Raw genomic sequence first — 20581 nt, forward strand, 5'->3', positions numbered from 1 at the left:
AATGTGCTTCCCCATGTCTCCCTGCTATAAATGCACAGACCTGGGAGCTTACACTCATTGTGGAGTTGTGTAATGTGCTGTCCCATGTCTCCCGGCTCTGACTGTACAGACCTGGGAGCTTACACTCATTGTGGAGTTGTATAATGTGCTGCCCCATGTCTCCTGGCTCTGACTGCACAGACCTGGGAGCTTACACTCATTGTGGAGTTGTGTAATGTGTTGTCCCATGTCTCCTGGCTCTGAATGCACAGACCTAGGAACTTACACTCATTGTGGAGTTGTGTAATGTGCTGCCCCATGTTTCCCGGCTCTCAATGCACAGACCTGGGAGCTTACACTCACTGTGGAGTTATATAAAGTGCTGCCTCATGTCTCCCGGCTCTGAATGCACAGACCTGGGAGCATACACTCATTATGGAGTTGTATATTGTGCTGCCCCATGTCTCCTGGCTAGGAATACACAGACCTGGGAGCTTACCCTCATTGTGGAGTTGTATAATGTGCTGTCCCATGTCTCCCGGCTCTGAATGCACAGACCTAGGAGCTTACACTCATTGTGGAGTTGTATAATGTGCTGCCCCATGTCTCCCTGCTATAAATGCACAGACCTGGGAGCTTACACACATTGTGGAGTTGTGTATTGTGCTGCCCCATGTCTCCCGGCTCTGAATGCACAGACCTGGGGGCTTACTCATTGTGGAGTTGTGTAATGTGCTGCCCCATGTCTCCTGGCTCTGAATGCACAGACCAAGGAGCTTACACTCATTGTGGAGTTGTATAATGTGCTGGCCCATGTTTCCCGGCTCTCAATGCACAGACCTGGGAGCTTACACTCATTGTGGAGTTGTATAATGTGCTGTCCCATGTCTCCCGGCTCTGAATGCACAGACCTGGGAGCTTACACTCATTGTGGAGTTGTATAATGTGATGCCTCATGTCTCCCGGCTCTGAATGCACAGACCTGGGAGCTTACACTCATTGTGGAGTTATATAATGTGCTGCCCCATGTCTCCCGGCTCTGAATGCACAGACCTGGGAACTTACCCTCATTGTGGAGTTGTATAATGTGCTGTCCCATGTCTTCCGGCTCTGAATGCACAGACCTAGGAGCTTACACTCATTGTGGAGTTGTATAATGTGCTGCCCCATGTCTCCCTGCTATAAATGCACAGACCTGGGAGCTTACACTTATTGTGGAGTTGTATAATGTGCTGTCCCATGTCTCCCTGCTATAAATGCACAGACCTGGGAGCTTACACTCACTGTGGAGTTGTATAATGTGCTGTCCCATGTCTCCCGGCTCTGAATGCACAGACCTAGGAGCTTACACTCATTGTGGAGTTGTATAATGTGCTTCCCCATGTCTCCCTGCTATAAATGCACAGACCTGGGAGCTTACACTCATTGTGGAGTTGTATAATGTGCTGTCCCATGTCTCCCGGCTCTGAATGCACAGACCTAAGAGCTTACACTCATTGTGGAGTTGTATAATGTGCTGCCCCATGTCTCCCTGCTATAGATGCACAGACCTGGGAGCTTACACTCATTGTGGAGTTGCATAATGTGCTGTCCCATGTCTCCCGGATCTGAATGCACAGACCTAAGAGCTTACACTCATTGTGGAGTTGTATAATGTGCTGCCCCATGTCTCCCTGCTATAAATGCACAGACCTGGGAGCTTACACTCATTGTGGAGTTGCATAATGTGCTGTCCCATGTCTCCCTGCTATAAATGCACAGACCTGGGAGCTTACACTCATTGTGGAGTTGTATAATGTGCTGCCTCATGTCTCCCGGCTCTGAATGCACAGACCTGGGAGCTTTCACTCATTGTGGAGTTGTATAATGCGCTGTCCTATGTCTCCCTGCTATCATTGCACAGACCTGGGAGCTTACACTCATTGTGGAGTTGTGTAATGTGCTGCCCCATGTCTCCTGGCTCTGAATGCACAGACCTGCGAGCTTACACTCATTGTGGAGTTGTATAATGTGCTGTCCCATGTCTCCCGGCTCTGAATGCACAGACCTGCGAGCTTACACTCATTGTGGAGTTGTATAATGTGCTGACCCATGTCTCCCGGCTCTGAATGCACAGACCTGGGAGCTTACACTCATTGTGGAGTTATATAATGTGCTGCCTCATGTCTCCCAGCTCTGAATGCACAGACCTGGGAGCTTACACTCATTATGGCGTTGTATAATGTGCTGCCCCATGTCTCCCGGCTATGAATGAACAGACCTGGGAGCTTGTTCTCATTGTGGAGTTGGATTATGTGCTGCTCCATGTCTCCTGGCTCTGACTGCACAGACCTGGGAGCTTACACTCATTGTGGAGTTGTATAATGTGTTGCCCCATGTCTCCCGGCTCTGAATGCACAGACCTGGGAGCTTACACTCATTGTGGAGTTGTATAATGTGCTGTCCCATGTCTCCCGGCTCTGAATGCACAGACCTGGGAGCTTACACTCATTATGGAGTTGTATTATGTGCTGCTCCATGTCTCCCGCCTCTGACTACACAGACCTGGGAGCTTACACTCATTGTGGACAGGGCTGTGGAGTCTGTGCTCATTTTGGCGGAGTTGGAGTCGGTATAAAATGGACCGACTCCTAAAATATATAATAAATTGGGTACAGTAGTTCAATGCAGAATGTGCTGAATATTTTTTCATAGGAATTTGGGAAAGTTATGAAATGTCCTATAAATGACTGTTCTATTCCTGATCTAAGGCTACATTCACACACAGCGTTTTTCCTGCGTTTTTTGAGGATACGTTTTTCAGTTGCAAAAGCAGATCAGCTTTTTAAAAAACCGCATCACCTGAAAGGTTTTTGAGCTCATAGATAATGTTTTCAATAGCAAAAGCAGATTAGAAATCTGCTCTATCTATCTATATATCCATTTATCCATATCTGTCTATCCATATCATATCTGTACCAAAAAGAATGAAAGCCGGATAGCACACAGACTAACACTCCTTTTTTTAGCACCAGTCAGGTACACCTCATAGCTGCCCAAAAGGACGCCCAGGACAGGCATTGCTCGTCTTCAGTAACACATCAACATCAATTGATAGCTGGAATAAATAGACTGCATTCATCACCACATCTTCTTAAAGTGCAGGCTTTATTTTCAAGTGTAGGGGTGTGAAGTACGAGGTTCTGCAGCAGCTGAGGTGTGCAGCATGAAATCCTGCAGAACGGTATGAGGTTCTGCCCCCCCCCCCCCCCCCCCAGGTTTGATCCTGGCTACGACCATAGTGTGAATGTAGCCTGAGGATCTAGGCTTTATATTAGCCGAGATAAGTCATAGTGTGTGTGTGTGTGTGTATATATATATATATATATATATATATATATATATATATATATGTACACACAGTACAGACCAAAAGTTTGGACACACCTTCTCAATCAAAGCGTTTTCTTTATTTTCATGTAAATTGTAGATTCACTCTGAAGGCATCAAAACTATGAATTAACACATGTGGAATTATATAATTAACAAAAAAGTGTGAAACAACTGAAAATACTGTATATCTTATATTCTAGGTTCTTCAAAGTAGCCACATTTTGCTTTGATTTCTGCTTTGCACACTCTTGGCATTCTCTTGATGAGCTTCAAGAGGTAGTCACCGGAAATGGCTTTCACTTCACAGGTGTGCCGTCAGGTTTAGTAAGTGGGATTTCTTGCCTTAGAAATGAGGTTGGGACAATCAGTTGTGTTCAGAAGTCTGGTGGATACACAGGTGATAGTCCTACTGAATAGACTGTTAGAAAGAAACTGGCTCACATGAGGACCGCCCCAGGAAAGGAAGACCAAGAGTCACCTCTGCTGCGGAGGATAAGTTCATCCGAGTCACCAGCCTCAGAAATCGCAGGTTAACAGCAGCTCAGATTAGAGACCAGGTCAATGCCACACAGAGTTCTAGCAGCAGACACATCTCTACAACAACTGTTAAGAGGAGACTTTGTGTAGCAGGCCTTCATGGTAAAATAGCTGCTAGGAAACCACGGCTAAGGACAGGCAACAAGCAGAAGAGACTTGTTTGGGCTAAAGAACACAAGGAATGGACATTAGACCTGTGGAAATCTGTGCTTTGGTCTGATGAGTCCAAATTTGAGATCTTTGGTTCCAACCAGCATGTCTTTGTGCGACGCAGAAAAGGTGAACGGATGGACTCTACATGTCTGGTTCCCACCATGATGGAGGTGGTGTGATGGCGTGGGGGTGCTTTGCTGGTGACACTGTTGGGGATTTATTCAAAATTGAAGGCATACTGAACCAGCATGGCTACCACAGCATCTTGCAGCGGCATGCTATTCCATCCGGTTTGTGTTTAATTGGACCATCATTTATTTTTCATCAGGACAATGACCTCAAACACACCTCCAGGCTGTGTAAGGGCTATTTGACCAAGAAGGAGCGTGATGGGGTGCTACGCCAGATGACCTGGCCTCCACAGACACCAGACCTGAACCCAATCGAGATGGTTTGGGGTGAGCTGGACCGCAGAGTGAAGGCAAAAGGGCCAACAAGTGCTAAGCATCTCTGGGAACTCCTTCAAGACTGTTGGAAGACCATTTCTGGTGACTACCTCTTGAAGCTCATCAAGAGAATGCCAAGAGTGTGCAAAGCAGTAATCAAAGCAAAAGGTGGCTACTTTGAAGAACCTAGAATATAAGACATATTTTCAGTTGTTTAACACTTTTTTGTTAATTATATAATTCCACATGTAATTCATAGTTTTGATGCCTTCAGAGTGAATTTACAATTTTCATAGTCATGAAAATAAAGAAAACTCTTTGAATGAGAAGGTGTGTCCAAACTTTGGTCTGTACCGTATGTATGTAATCGATATTATACAGCGTATTACATATTTACAATTTATTAGTTTTTGTGTTCTAAAGTTGTATTCCAATAAATAGATATTATGTTCTAACTATCTTGATTATTGTATCATAGAAACGATTAAATGTCTGATGTTCACATTGTACTACAATAAATTTTTCACTTAAATATAAGCAATATATGTGCGAGACGAAGTCGGTGTAAGGGAAATTGAGGAGTCGGAGTCGCAGGTTTGGCTTACCGACTCCACAGCCCTGATTGTGGAGTTGTATAATGTGCTGTCCCTTGTCTCCCGGCTCTGCCTGCGCAGACCTCGGCGCTTACACTCGTTGTGTTGGTGTATTATGTGCTGCCCCATGTCTCCCGTCTCTGACAGTACAGCCCTCGGAGCTGGCACTATGATCACAGATTAAAAAATAGTTTAATGGGGTCTCCAGGGTAAATGTGTGACCTACTTCCTGCCTTTACACTTGGGGTCCTCGCCTGAGCCAGGTAAGGCACTCACTTTTTTTCTGCCGCTGCCCAGAGTCTTCAGTCTCCTCCGCCATTAACAGCTCACACTCAGCAGCTGCAGGAACAGAGGTGGTGTCATATCTTGTTATTGGGGCAAATAGCATCAAGTCTGTGGGGTGAGGAAGACCCACACCCCAGGAATCTTATCCCTCCGTGTGCATCGGCGCAGCAGGGAAGATGAGGCCGGCGCCAAAGAGGAGCAACGGCTGCGGTCATTACCCCAAACCGCCCATCGTGCTCCAGTAGAGCATGATATAAAGGTCATGACCTATGGAGAACAAAAGTAAAGGTTCACCCAAACAGCCCCTACATAACAGAGGGGCCCCATATAAAGACAGGACAGAGGGGCCCTATGTAATAATGACAGGAGGACAGAGGGGCCCCATTCTTGTAGACTGTGAGCCCTGGCGGGCAGGGTCCTCGCCTTGTGTGCTTGTATTGCTCCTGTTTGTTGTACTTGTCTATTTTTGCCCCTTTGACATGTAAAGCGCCATGGGATAAATGGCGCTATAACAATGTATAATACTATAATGACAGGGAAACGAGAGCCCCATAAAGTGACAGGGGGATGGAGGGGCCCCATACCAGGAGAACGGAGTGGACCTTTATGATTGGTACTAGGGGCTGAGTCGAGTCTCAGGAGAAACTTCGAGGGCCCCTCAGAAATCAGTCACACTGCCCCCAGCAGAGGTGCACTTCCGAGTCCAACCGCTCCGACCCATATCAGCAGAAGAGTGGAAGGCCGGAAGGCTTCTCGCATCGCATGCACTCGTAAGTGCGACCCGATCTAAGCGGGCCTGCGGCATCCAGGCAGACGCTTTATGTTGAGGGGCTGTGGTCACGTGTTGAGGCGGGGCCGACGCTGTCACTCACCCTTTGCGGTCGCACACCCGCTAACGCCGGTCCAACTTGTGATTTGCAGAGGCGCGTCACGTGACACATCAACCAATCACAGTTACTTCCTGATAAAATTCCAAAGGCGGTCACGTGCTCTGCGGCTGACCGTTCCCGCCGAAAGACGCGAGAAGTAAAGTAAGGTCTCGGCGTCACACTTGCAATTGCAATGCAGTTGAAAGTGTGACCCCGGCCCAATATGGAGATACGGAGGGGGGAGAGCAAAAAAAGGGGGAAGGGGAGAAGGGCAAGATACGAAGGAGGAGTTGTGTGGTGTAACTCAGGGGGTGAGAAGTGAGAGATATACAGAAAGGCTGAGAAGAGAGATGGAGGAGCTGAAAAGAGACATACGGGGGGGGGCGAGAAGAGATCTACAGAGGGGCTGAAAAGAGACATATGGGGGGGGCGAGAAGAGAGCTACAGAGGGGCTGAAAAGAGACATACGGGGGGAGAGAAGAGATCTACAGAGGGGCTGAAAAGAGACATACGGGGGGGGGCGAGAAGAGAGCTACAGAGGGGCTGAAAAGAGACATACGGGGGGAGAGAAGAGATCTACAGAGGGGCTGAAAAGAGACATCCGGGGGGGCGAGAAGAGAGCTACAGAGGGGCTGAAAAGAGACATACGGGGGGGCGAGAAGAGAGCTACAGAGGGGCTGAAAAGAGACATACGGGGGGAGAGAAGAGATCTACAGAGGGGCTGAAAAGAGACATACGGGGGGGGCGAGAAGAGAGCTACAGAGGGGCTGAGAAGAGACATACGGGGGGGCGAGAAGAGATCTACAGAGGGGCAGAAAAGAGACATACGGGGGGGGCGAGAAGAGATCTACAGAGGGGCTGAAAAGAGACATACGGGGGGGGAGAGAAGAGATCTACAGAGGGGCTGAAAAGAGACGGGGGGGAGAGAAGAGATCTACAGAGGGGCTGAAAAGAGACAGTGGGGGGGAGAGAAGAGATCTACAGAAAGGCTGAGAAGAGAGATGGAGGAGCTGAAAAGAGACATACGGGGGGGCGAGAAGAGATCTACAGAGGGGCTGAAAAGAGACATACGGGGGGGCGAGAAGAGATCTACAGAGGGGCTGAAAAGAGACATACGGGGGGGCGAGAAGAGATCTACAGAGGGGCTGAAAAGAGACATACGGGGGGGGAGAGAAGAGATCTACAGAGGGGCTGAAAAGAGACGGGGGGGAGAGAAGAGATCTACAGAGGGGCTGAAAAGAGACAGTGGGGGGGAGAGAAGAGATCTACAGAAAGGCTGAGAAGAGAGATGGAGGAGCTGAAAAGAGACATACGGGGGGGCGAGAAGAGATCTACAGAGGGGCTGAAAAGAGACATACGGGGGGGGGGCGAGAAGAGAGCTACAGAGGGGCTGAAAAGAGACGGGGGGGCGAGAAGAGAGCTACAGAGAGGCTGAAAAGAGACATACGGGGGGGCGAGAAGAGATCTACAGAGGGGCTGAAAAGAGACATACGGGGGGGAGAGAAGAGATCTACAGAGGGGCTGAAAAGAGACGGTGGGGGGAGAGAAGAGATCTACAGAGGGGCTGAAAAGAGACGGGGGGGAGAGAAGAGATCTACAGAAAGGCTGAGAAGAGAGATGGAGGAGCTGAAAAGAGACATACGGGGGGGCGAGAAGAGATCTACAGAGGTGCTGAAAAGAGACATACGGGGGGGCGAGAAGAGATCTACAGAGGGGCTGAAAAGAGACGGTCTGAGAAGAGAAAGATACAGAGGAGCTGAGAAGAAAGAAACGGGCCAAGAAGAGAGAGAAGCAGAGGGGCTGAGAAGAGAGATACAGAGGGGTTGAGACGAGAGGGACTGAGAAGAGAATTACTGATGGGCTGAGAGGAGAGATACAGAGGGGCTCAGAGCAGACTAAGGGGGTGAGAAGTGTGAGATACAGAGGGGCTAAGAAGAGAGATATACAGAAGGGCTGTGAAGGGAGAGCGAGAAAGGGACTGAGGAGAGATGGAGGGGCTGAGAGGAGTGGGACTAAGAAGAGAGATGCAGAGGGGGTGAGAAGAGTTACAGAAAGCCTGAGAAGAGAAATACTGACAATAAAAGGAGAGGCACTGAGAAGAAAGGTACAGAGGGGCTGAGAGGAGACTAAGGGAGTGAGAAGTGAGAGATGCAGAGGGGCTAAGAAGAGCGATTTACAGAAGGGCTGTGAAGGGAGAGACAGAGGGGCTGAGAAGAGATAGATACAGAAGGGCTGAGAAGAGAGATACAGAGGGCCTGAGAAGAGAGATACAGAGGGGCTGAGAGGAGACTAGGGGTGAGAAGTGAGCGATACAGAGGGGCTAAGAGAGAATAGGGGTTGTGAAGGAAGATAGAGGGGCTGAGAGGAGAGAGCTACAAAGGGAACCAGAGGAGACTGAGTGGCTGAGACCAGAGATAAAGAGGAGAGGGGTGTTGAAAGATGATGTAAAGAAGGGTAAGATACACAAGGGGTGGGGGGTGAGAGGAGAGCTATGGGTATGAATGAAATGGAGTGAAAATGAAAGGAATGAAAGGAGAGATAAAGAGGGTGAGAGGAGAGATACAGCAGGGGTGAGAGGAGACACAGGTAAGAAAAGAGATACAGAGGTGTAAAGAGAGATGCATAGGGGGAGAAATAAGATGGAAGAAAAGACTCGGCAGGGGTGAGAGGAGACACACAGTGAGAGAAGACAGGAGGAGGGATACTAAAAAGATGAAAGCTATTCAGAGGGGGTGAGGAGAGATACAGACGGGGATTGAATTGAGTTATAGAAGGGTTGAAATGAGAGCTAAAGCGTGAGGAGGGACACGGAGATACCGAAAGGACATACACAGGGGCACTGTAAGATAAAGATGGGTGGGATACTTGGTAAAGAGCTGACAGGATAGATATAGAGGGGTTGAGAAGAGACACATGGGGTGAGGAGATACAGTGAGTGAGAAGAATGATACAGAGGGTGTGAAGCGTCACAGGGAAAAAGACAGCAAGGGGTGAGAAGGGACGAGAAAAGAGATTCATAGCTGGTGTGAAAGGCGAGCTACACACTGGGTAAGAGGAGAGATACACTGCGTGAGAAGAAACATGGAGGAGTGAGAGGAGGCAAAGACAAAGGGGATGAAAGAAGAGATATAGAGCTGGCGAGAGACAGCTACACACTGGGTAAGAGGAGAGATACACAGGGTGAGAAGAAACATGGAGGAGTGGAGAGAGAGTGAGAGGAGACACCGGTAAGAAAAGATAAACAGGATGAGAAGAGATACAGGGGATTGAGAAAAGCAATACAGAGGGGGTGAGAGCAGGCACAGAGTGGGTGAGACGAGACACCGTTGGGATGAGAGAAGAGATACAGATCTGATAAGAGGCGAGCTACACACTGGGTAAAGCCCCCGTCACACATAACGATGTCCCAGCGATCCCACCAACGATCCGACATAGATGGGATCGCTGGGACATCGTTAGGCTGATCGCTGGTGAGCTGTCACATAGACAGCCCCAGCGATCAGGAACAGCGACGCTGGACTCTGGTTTCTAATGTAAACGTCGGGTATCCAGAAGCCGTGGCTCCTGGATACCTGACGTTTACATTAGAAACCAGCGTTGCTGATCGCTGGTCTCTCGCTGCCACACGCAGCGATGCGTGCTGGGCAGTGGGAGACCAGCGATTGAAAAACGGCCCAGGCTGCTCGAGCACAATCAGCGATAAGCGGCAGGGGGGCCGGTCGCTGATCCCCGTCACACACAGCGATCTCGCTGGCGTGTCATAAAATCAGCGATCTCGCGAGATCGCTGTGTGTGAGGAGAGATACACGGGGTGAGAAGAAACATGGAGGGATGAGAGAAGAGATACAGAGCTGGTGAAAGGCAAGCGATACACTGGGTGAGAAGAAACATGGAGGGGTGAAAGGAGAGATATATAGGGGGGGAGAAGGGAGATGCTGAGAGGAGATACAGAGGGGCGCGGTGAGATAAAAAAATGTGATACTTGGTAAAGGGCTTACAGGAGAGATACAGAGGAGTTGAGAAGAGAGATGCACAGGGGATGGAAGCAAACGGAATGAAAAGAGTCAAAGAGGGGTAGGTGTGCAACACATGAAATACTTAGGGGTAGGGGTGCGAGGCGGTGGGGTTGATGTCGGGTGGTCACCTGCTGACAACCATTGATATGCAATGAAGAAACGTTGTGTAAAGCTGCATAACCTGTGTCAAGGGTGTCTGTCTTCACCTGGCACCATGCTTCATGGCCTCTCCTCACTTGGATGCAGGTTCTTTTCCTTGGAAACAATGGTGATAGCAGGACGGCAACATCTGGTGAGTCCATCAATGGGAGCAATGCCCGGTGAGGAGGGGAGGAAGCCCCCACAGGGGAGAGACGGGGTGGTAAGCCAGGGTACCAGGGCACCTGGGCAGGGCCAAAGCTATGCCAGGACATCAGGGAGGGTGGGTAGAGGGGCCACAGCTTAGAGTTAGGGAGGAGAAATTGAGAAGAAGCAAAGGTCGTAGCATCTGTAGCATTGGCAGGGTTACATGGTGATGTCACATGATGATGTTATAGTGGAAAAAATGTGATGCACAGGAGTCGCAATACCAACACATGGTGCCAACAGGGGGTGAAGTGAAGCAGACACATGGGGGTTATCCCAAGGGTGGAATGAGCAAAGCAAGAGAACAGGTGGAAGGGCAGTTAGTGGCAACACAAAAATGGAGTAGATTACACCGATGTCAGCAGAGAGCGGCTGCTCCTGTACTTTACTACCACACCCAGAAAATCTGCTAAATACTCCATCATAGACCCTGCGGGACCTATGTCTCACTGCAGGTGACTTGTCTGACCAGGAGGCATCAGTGCAAAGTGATCACCATTTGGGGCTACGGCACATTCAGCTACCAGAGCTGATTTCAGAATTCTATTGGTGGCAGCTCATCACCATCACAGATATGTGCACTGACTCATCTGTGATCCCACAATGCACTGCTGTCTAGTATCAGGAAACGGATATAAACTGCCCAGTTTTACACACAAAGGGAGTTGTGTTGCTTTTAATTCTGATGTTATCATGTGCTTCTTGAACATATCATCAACTGTTTCTGGAGTTCTTTGTTTTATTGATCCTGTCCCCTCCCGATTTCCCTGGCCCTATGAGTTTAGGGGTGTCAATGTGAAGTGTATCATGTTGTACTTGTGTTCGCAGGTTCTTACCTTCTTGACCTCTCCGATCACCTCCATCTGCCAATCCTCGTGTCCAGGTCACTGCAGCAGTTGGCATGGCATCCTTGTCTGGGATTTTCCAATACCTGTCACCTTTATTTTTTATCCTTGGCAGGGTGTTAACTGGGCTGGACTGTTTATGATCTGTCCTGGATGGTATATTTGTATCTGTGCCATTTCTACTGGCTGGATTCTTAGGGCGCTGTGACCCTTGAGTCTGGTTGTTGGTCTCTCCGATGGTGTCATCATGTGTTTTGAGGAGCTGCTGGCAATCTTTTTGTTCCCTGGCTCCATGCAGAATTTGTCCTATAGGTGAGGGATCAGTGGTGGCTTCTGCTGAGGTCATGCTTGACCTCTCTTCATGGACCTTTATCTGCTGGACACTCATCTTGTTCAGTGTGTTACGATATCTCAGTTCCCGAAACGTAGTGACTTCATTTGCTGCCGTTAATGGGTGAACTTGGGATTCCAGAAATCCATGATCAAAAGCAGAGACCGTCAGTTCATTTATAGGGGGATGCTCAGTGTCGGGGGAGAAGGCAATGAGCCAATCACTACAGTCTCTTTTTGATTGTGAAGACAGCTCTCCCCCACTCCTCCGCCTTCTCATGGCCAACTCATGGAATGAAGTGATAGTTTTCTTCTTTGGGGTTGGCATGGCTGTGTTTTCTGGGAAGGGTAATCCTGGAAGTAGGTCCTGCTCCTCGGGCCACTGATCTTGGCCCATTTTGCTTGTTTGGTGTTCCAGCTCTGTGATGGTATCACTGTCCAAGGAAGAACACCCCGATTTTTCTATGAGGGTATTACTGTTACTATCCAGTATTGAATCAGAGTCCCAGTCTATGAATGGTGTATCGTCTGCCTGCATGTTGTTGTTTGTGATCTCTTGGTAGTTGGTCTCCGATAGGTTGGAGTTGGGGGTTTCCACTTTTTGTGGTGAAAGACAGTACAGACCGTTTGTGGCCACATCAAGAGGAATAATATCTGGCTGCTGGTCCGGGGTGTCTAGGCCATCCTGACAGTATTCCTTGTAACACATGGAGACCGGAGAATCATCCAGAGTGAAGTCTGATGAGCTGCTACTGTCGGTGGAAGGAGAAGAGAGAGACAGAGGACTCAATGGGAGATCATCAGGGGACAGGCACTCATCACATATGATTGCCTCCAGATCTTCCAAGGAGCTGTACTGTAAAGACTCCTGCTTCGGGTGTTGGTCACAGCACTGACAAGGCATCGATGGGTCGTTTGAGTTGGGGTCCACCTCTTCTTTGTTTCCCCACTTGTGGTGACATTTATCTTTCACTCCTGTTCCTTGGTTCATGGTAGTATCAGTCACTTCAGGGTGCATTGATAGATGGACACCAAGGGACACGTGATGTAGGTGGACATAGTTCAGATTGCTCAGAAGAGCTTTTCTAGAGGCCAGCATTGTGAAATATGCTCTTAGTGCTTGGTTACAATGTGAACATGAAAGGTCTTCAGATTGGTAAAGCTACCAGGAGAGGTCCAACTTCCACTGTGGATGTAGTCATCAGTCATTCAATCTTGCTTCCCATAGTCTCCAAGCACCCCTTTTCCTATTGGTTTCCTGTGGGTGATAAGAATCAGGAAGGTCCAAGATGAGGCATTAGGTCCAAGAAACCTTAAGGGGTAAATACTTTACACAATGAAGACGGGACAACACAATCACCAGGTATCCAGAAACAAGATGTCACAACTTTGTTGTTGGGTGTCTCGGGACTAGGGGCTCTTACCCTGTCCCTAGCGCTGGGGGTGTCCTAGCTCTCTCTGTTCCCCGGAATACTTCTGATGGTGAAGACGCCGGGGCCACGAACCTTGCCTTAGCTCCTGAATCTGCCCTCAGTCTTTTCCCTTTCACACCCAGGGAAGAGGGGAGTAGTAGTCTACCATAATACACCAACCAGACCAAGAAGGTAATACAAACAGGGATAAAGAAAAATACCAATATACAAATATACCCACACAAACAGGTGTAAACACCGGGGAGTGGATGATGGGGCAAAACCAAAGTAGGAGAAGGAGAGGAATTGGCACACACCCAAAACCTATCAACAGTCACAGATAAATCCACCAAATGCCTTCTCAAACAACAGCCACAAACCACCATCTCCTAACCATGCAGTATAAGCTTCTCTGGCAATGAGTGCTAGCCAGGGCCCAGATTATATAGGAGATGGGAGTGGCCAACAGTAAATAGTTGAGAGCCTTAGGTAGGAAAACTTCTAAGAACTCTCAAGTGAGCAGATTAACTTCTGCACTGCTAAAATATACCTGCACTGTTTAATATAAGGATATGTCTCTATGGTCAGTATTGGCAGTGCTTTGGACGCAGCTCCGTCCAAAGTGCTGCCAGGCTTTGGTACGTGCGGTGATTCCGTATGTGTTTATTGAACCATGCGGAATCACCGCATCCTATACATAGACTGTGATATTTATCTTGCGGAGACTGAGCGTCTCCGCAAGATAAATAGACATGCGGCGGTCTAGATAGACACGCCGCATGTACGATTACGCAGGGAAGCCACGGGTGTCCCTGCATGCATAGTGGAGATGGGATTTCATAAAATCCTATCTCCACTATGCTGTAATATCTGGACGCTGTGGCTGTACGTAGCGTCCAATCCGCAGCGTTTACTGACCGTGGAAACATACCCTAAAGGTGAAGTATTTCTAAACAATGCAGGAGTAGGCGAAATCAGATGCTTCTGGCTCCTTTCTGTCACAGTAAACTCACGACACAAGAACTTATATCCACAAAACAGGTCACTGCCTACATCATATTACCTAGAGGAACATGGTGTCAGGCTATTATCCTTGCTGCCCTAGTTTATACTAGTACATAAGTCCCCCAGAATTGCAAGCCCCTATCATGTGTAATGCTGCCCTGCAGTCGACTGTCATTTTTGGTTTGTCCCAAGTCAAGGTCACAAATTCAAAAAGACATGTTCTAAGGCTGGCTTCACACTAGCGTTGTGTAGCGCTGCGGATGGCAGCCTACTTCCGTCTTTCTTCCTCCATTAAGCCCCGCCCACTGTCAAACCTCTTCCTTCAGCTCTACCTACGTCTGCATGCGTCCTTCGTACCCTATCTTTAACATTCGGTATGTAGGCCATGCTGAACGCAACATGTTGCACTTTGTTGCGGACGTGTCAAAACGACGCATGCGCATGCGTCAGCATACATTCGCATGGCCTGCGTACCCAAAGTTAAAGATAGGGTACTCAGGACGCATGCAGATGTAGGCGGAGCTGAAGGAAGAGATGCGGCAGTGGGCTGGGCTTAACGGAGGCAGAGAGAAGGAAGTAGGATGCCATCCTCAGCCCTGCCGAATGCTAGTGTGAAGCTAGCCTGAGTGGCCTTTTAACTGCTTCCTGATTGGTAAATATACATTTTCACATGTAGTGTCATGCCCTCTCTGTTTCCTCCTGTGTCAGACTGCACTGCAGTTTTATTGTTTTATTCATCTCTATATATAAAAGTGAATGTATGTATGTGTGTGTGTATCACCAACCAATCACGAAGCATCTTTCATTTTACCAGAGCTGTTCAGAAGACTCTAAGCTGTGATTGGTTCCTATAAGCAGCAGTTTTCCTTGCAACCAATCACTAAGCATCTCTCATTTCAACCAGAGCTGGTTAAAAGTAGCTGAGCTGTGATTGGTTGCTATGAGCAAGTTTTCCCACTTGACAACACCTCAGCAGACACTGACATTGTGGGAGAAATCTAGCATCTTCGGAAACATAAGCTCCCAGCCATTGTCTGCCCCCCTGAAAGGAGCAGAGAGCACATGACAGAAATGAATCCCCCCCTCCCTGCCCATATCCCCATCACACATCCTACATCCCGTAGGCACATCTTCCCTCTTAAAAGGATTATTGGTATGGAAGTCAGAGCAAATCCATCCAGGGCTTTGGTTTTGACCCCAGGCCTCTCTTAAGGCTCATTCACACTGTATTGGTCAGTATTTTGCATCAGTGTTTGTATGCCAAAGCCAGGAATGGAACTTACCAAGAAAAAATATAATTGAAAGACTGATGTCTGTTCTTTGTTTTGGAGACACTCCTGGTTTTGGCATACAAATACTGATGAAATACTGATCAAAAATACTGATGTGTGAAAGAGGCCTTAAAGGAATCCCTGGTATGGAAGTTAGGACAGTTCCAGTCAGCTCTGTGGTTCTGACCCCAGGGTCTCTTAAAGGGATCATTGGTATGCAAGTTAGGGCAAATCCACTCTGCGCTTTGGTACTGACCGCAGGCCATTCTTAAAGGGATCTCCGGTATGGAAGTCAGGGCAAATCCATCCAGCGCTTTGGTTCTGACCCCAGGTTCTCTTAAAGGGATGTCCTGTATGGAAGTTAGGGCAAATCCCTCAGTGCTCTGATTCTGACCCCAGGGTTCTATTAAAGGGATCATTGGTATGCAAGTCACGGCAAATCCACTCAGCGCTCTGGTTCTGATCCCAGGCCTCTCTTAAAGGGATCTCTGGTATGGAAGTTAGGACCGTTCCACTCAGTGCTCTGGTTCTGACCCCAGGCTGACAGGATAATGTGGGATATTAGGGGGAGTAGTCCGGTTGCTCTGGCTGACGGGATGATGTGGGATATTAGTGGTAGTAGTCCGGTGGCTCTAGCTGACGGGATGATGTGGGATATTAGTGATAGTAGTCCGGTGGCACTGGCTGACGGGATGAAGTGGGATATTAGGGGGAATAGTCCGGCGTCTGTGACGGGATGATGTGGGATATTAGTGGTAGTTATCTGGTGGCCCTGGCTGACGGGATGATGTGGGATATTAGGGGTAGTAGTCCGGTGGCTCTGACGGGATGATGTGGAATATTAAGGGTAGTCCGGTGGCTGTGGCTGACGGGACGATGTGGGATATTAGGGGTAGTAGTCCGGTGGCTCTGGCTGACGGGATGATGTGGGATATTAGGGGCAGTAGTCCGGTGGCTCTGGCTGACGGGATGAAGTTGGATATTATAGTGAATGTGGCTATGCGGAGTGGGCGGGGCTCTACACTCAGCTATATATATAATCATTATAATTTGTTATAACTAACCGTAGTTACTATGCTCGGGCAGCGCCGGGCTCTTCAGCTAGTGAATTATAAAGCTTAGCTTATAGGCAGTTACGCCGACCACTCTCACGCCTTCCAAGTGCCACCCTACTCACTGTGTGTTTTGCTCTGCTCCACCCAGTACCTGACCATCACTCTGAGTTGCCTTGTGCTAGGAGTGAATCATAAGGGGCGTGGCTGAACTATGCAGGAATTTGTAGCCACCCTGTCCTGCAAAGATTTGCTTCCCCAGCCTATCATCTGCTAGCAGATGATATATCAGGCAACTCCACCCTCTATTCTTCACCTGATTGTTGGTTCCTAGTCTGCTAGCACCTTGTTTAAGGGTATCTCCATATTTTGTCTCCTGTTATCCATCTGGCCTGTTTACCTGCTCTGCTTGACTTCTAAATTCATGACTCCGGATTTGTTCTATGAACCCGTGCTGCATGCCCCAACTTCGGACCATCTGAATGTGCTTATTTCTCGCCTTCCTGTACCTTGTACCACCGCTGCTGGTCAGCTGCTGCAGTCCCGGGCACTTCCATCAAGTGGTACCTTGTGTCTACCAGCAACCCAGCCTATCTTCACCATCAGAGGCCCTAGAGAAGACACGGAAGACAATTAGTAATGGCTCTCGAGGGTGAGCTCGACTTGTGGCCCAGTGGGTTTGCAACCACCAGTGTTATATTACGTTTGGGCCATGGCCCCCCCAGGGATCCAAAGTCTAGGGTACAAATATTGTATGAGGAGGTCCCCTCTCAGCATGAGCGTCAGGACCAGCTGATGCAAGTCATCAATGTGGTGACAACCCAGCTGCAGGGTCTGTTTGCCGCAATGTCCACTCTGCCTCCCGCTTTTACCATGTCTGGCCAACCCTCCTTTCGAACATTAGCCTCTCCAAAGGAACCGCCTAATGCTCCAGTTTCTGGTGAACTGCCAAGCTCCAGCTTTCACTTCCATCTGGCTATAATGGAGACCCCCAAGGAAAGCCATGACCATCAATCAGTGTCAGATTCATTTCACACTCCCCTATTTCCACCGGACCAGACCAAGATAGTGTTTATGGTCTCTCTGCTGTCTGGATAAGCCCTGGCCTTGGCAAACCCCACTTGGGAGCATGGAGGTCCAGAGAACGGCAATGTTTGCAGTTTCCTGGAGATGTTCTGAGTGGTATTCAAGGTTCCATTCTGCACCTCCTCTCCTGTTTCGTCCCTGTTGTCTCTATGGCAGAACCTGGAAACCGTGGCGCAGTATGCCTTACGCTTCTGTCCTTTAGTGGCTGAGCTGGCTTGGAATGAAGAGGCCCCTGTGGCCACCTTCCGGTAGGGCATATCTAGTCACCAGGCAACTGCCCCCTCCATGTATTGGTAGGCTGTGAGCGGTTGTTTCATCGGTATTCTTGCACCTGTGTTGCCACTTGCCATCTTAATTATATGGGTCCACTGCATCCTGATAGTGCATTTGTCTGGAGGCCTGGACGGGTAAACCTCTCTGCTTTTTTCTTGTATTATTGGAGGATTTTTAAGTCCTCTTCTTGTGCTACTTCAGCATATTTGGTCATATCAAGGATAAGTTTGATGGCAGAGACTTACCATCTTAACTGGATGCTCTTTATACACCTGGCCACTAGGATTGATCTCCACTTTCACAAGTGAGCTCTTGAACAACATTCAGCATCTCCTTGTGTCACCAGATTACACAGATTGGGTCCAAATTTCCAGTTCCCTTTGCTACCACAAGTTGCACCACCAGCAAGCAACTGAGCCAATTCTGGTTGAAGAGGCCAAACTTTCTATTCAGGAACAACAGCGGAGGTACAGAGAGAACATTTCTATGTACTGTCGAGGCAAGGGACATTTTGTTCACCAGTGCCCAGTGAGACCAGGAAACTCCAGCATCTAGGGTTGGCTGAAGAGACTGGAGCAAAATTGCTTTCCAAAGCTACTGACTGAATATGCCTTGACCTGGCAGGAGAGGTCCTTCTCTGCTGCTGCCCATTTGGATTACAACTCTGCAGGCAACTTCATTCATTTGGATCTGGCCCATCGAATTCAACTCCCTATTCAACAAATGTTTCATCCCCTGACTGTCGCCTCCATTGATGCACAATTTGTGGCTGAATCTGTTTGATTCATCACGCTGCCAGTCACGCTGCGGGTTGGAGCCCTGCCTACTGAGATGATTTCCTTCTACACGCTACCTAGATCTGTGAACTCTATACTCCTGGGGCTATGTTGGCTTCGTCTACATGCACCAGTTATTGACTGGTCCTCCGGTCTGGTATGTCATAGGGGACAGCACTGTGTTTCCAACTGCCTAGCCAAAGTCATGCCCAAGACTCTCCCTCCTTTGCATTCAAACCTCACTTAGCTGCCCATTCATTATTGTGCCTTTGCAGATGTCTTCTGTTAAAAGAAGGCTGAGGTCTCGCCACCCCACAGACCTTATGACTGTCTCATCGATCTCTTACCTGACACTTCACCATCCTGGGTGTGGGTGTATCCCATAACTCTACCTCAGACTCGAGCCATGTCTGAATACATCCAAGTGAACTTAGCCAAGGCATTTGAACCAGGAATTGAAGCTTGTGGGGGGATAATTTGCATATTCCTGGTGCATTCTGGGAAGAGTGACGAGTTGCAGCGAGTCTGAGGATCTTTTCGTGTAGTTGGATCAAGCTGCTTGGAGGAAATCGTCAAACCAGGAATTGAAGGTCGTGAGAGATAATTAGCATATTCCTGGTGCATTTTGGGATGTGAAGAGTCGCAGTGAGTCTAAGGATCTTTGGGTGTAGCTGGATCGAGCTGCTTGGAGGAAATCATCAAACCAGGAATTGAAGCTCGTGGGAGATAATTAGCATATTCCTGTGCAATCTCGCACACAAATCTTCACGGTAATTCCACAGAAAGTTGTTTTGTTCAATATGGAGAAGGAGATTACCTATATGGTGTATTGCAATAAGTGCTATATGTTTACAGACTTACCAGAGGAAAATGAATAACTTTACGTGCCAGAAATGCACGCTTGTGACTCAGAGGAAAAGATGCAAAGTCTTCATGAGAGAATAGCTACCCTGCAGGCCGCGTCCGAGGCTCTGTCAGCGAATGACGGCACATCGCGAACGCGTGCCGCTTTACGGCATGTGTCGCGATGCGCCTGACAGTGGGAATCAATGGCGGCGTTAACGGACTGCGTTACACCTTGTTAACTGCGGTGTAACGCAGTGTGTCAACGGACTGCCTATAACGAAGTGTGACCCCGGCCGAAGAAGAAAATTGGAAGCGTGTGACCCAAAAAAGCAGGAGGATGAGGAGGCATTCAGCATCCATACTGCTGAAGAACCGCTACCAGGCTCTCACGCAGGACAACTATGAAGATGTACATAAAAAAGTGCTCTGGCCAGGAATCACACCCCAGCAAGAAATCAGAAGCCTCTTGAAGGGAGAAAAAGAAGCACTGTGGTGAAGAAAAGGAAAATGGTGGTCGTGGGCGATTCCTTACTGAGAAAAACAAAAGCCGCTATCTGCCGACATTACTTCACGCGAAGTGTGCCGTCTTCCAGGTGTCCAAATCAAAGATGTCTGATAGGGTATCAAAACTCTTCAGTGCTAAAGATGACTACCCGAGCCTATTAATACTAGTAGGAACAAATGACACAGCAAGTAAGGACCTGAAAACTATAGGCAGAGACTTTGAAGACATAGGCTGGAAAGTGAAGGAACTGGGAGCAAAGGTCGTCTTCTCATCGATCCTCCCAGTGGATGGACATGGACCAAGGAGATTGAACAGGATTCTACAGGTGAACAACTGGCTACGTCGATGGGGGACGAGATCTCGTTGCCGAGATTTGAATCTCGTCCCCCGAGATCTCGGCACGAGATCTGAAGCTGCGCATGCGCCGTTCCCGGACCGGCGGCCATCTTGCCGGCGTCCATGCTCCCGGAGGCCACCGCAACATGGCGGCGCCCAGCAAGGGGTGTGCGGGGGCCTCCGGGCTGCGAAGAAACGCCGGCGGAGCCGCCGCCCCTGCACCGGAGCACAGCCCGCTGCCACCACCGC

The 20581-nt window shown here is 48.8% G+C and overlaps 1 protein-coding gene across 3 annotated transcripts in view; it reads right to left on the bottom strand.

Moving 5' to 3' along the window:
• Positions 1 to 20581, bottom strand: part of RUSC1 (RUN and SH3 domain containing 1) — a 93243-nt gene that overhangs the window by 4723 nt on the left and 67939 nt on the right. The window contains exons 2-4 of one of the 3 annotated variants that reach the window (XM_073552309.1): positions 11432 to 13028; positions 10432 to 10737; positions 5357 to 5419 (exon numbers count right to left, since the gene is read on the bottom strand). In XM_073552309.1, coding sequence (XP_073408410.1) covers positions 5357 to 5419; positions 10432 to 10737; positions 11432 to 12869 — 1807 coding nt within the window. In that variant the 5' untranslated portion in view covers positions 12870 to 13028. The remainder of the gene's footprint in view (positions 1 to 5356; positions 5420 to 10431; positions 10738 to 11431; positions 13029 to 20581) is intronic. The other 2 variants (XM_073552310.1, XM_073552311.1) reach the window with 2 other exon arrangements.

The sequence above is a fragment of the Dendrobates tinctorius genome, unplaced genomic scaffold (genome assembly GCF_039654945.1).
Source record: "Dendrobates tinctorius isolate UK_male_01 unplaced genomic scaffold, ASM3965494v1 ptg000189l, whole genome shotgun sequence".
Classification (NCBI taxonomy): Eukaryota; Metazoa; Chordata; class Amphibia; order Anura; family Dendrobatidae; genus Dendrobates; species Dendrobates tinctorius.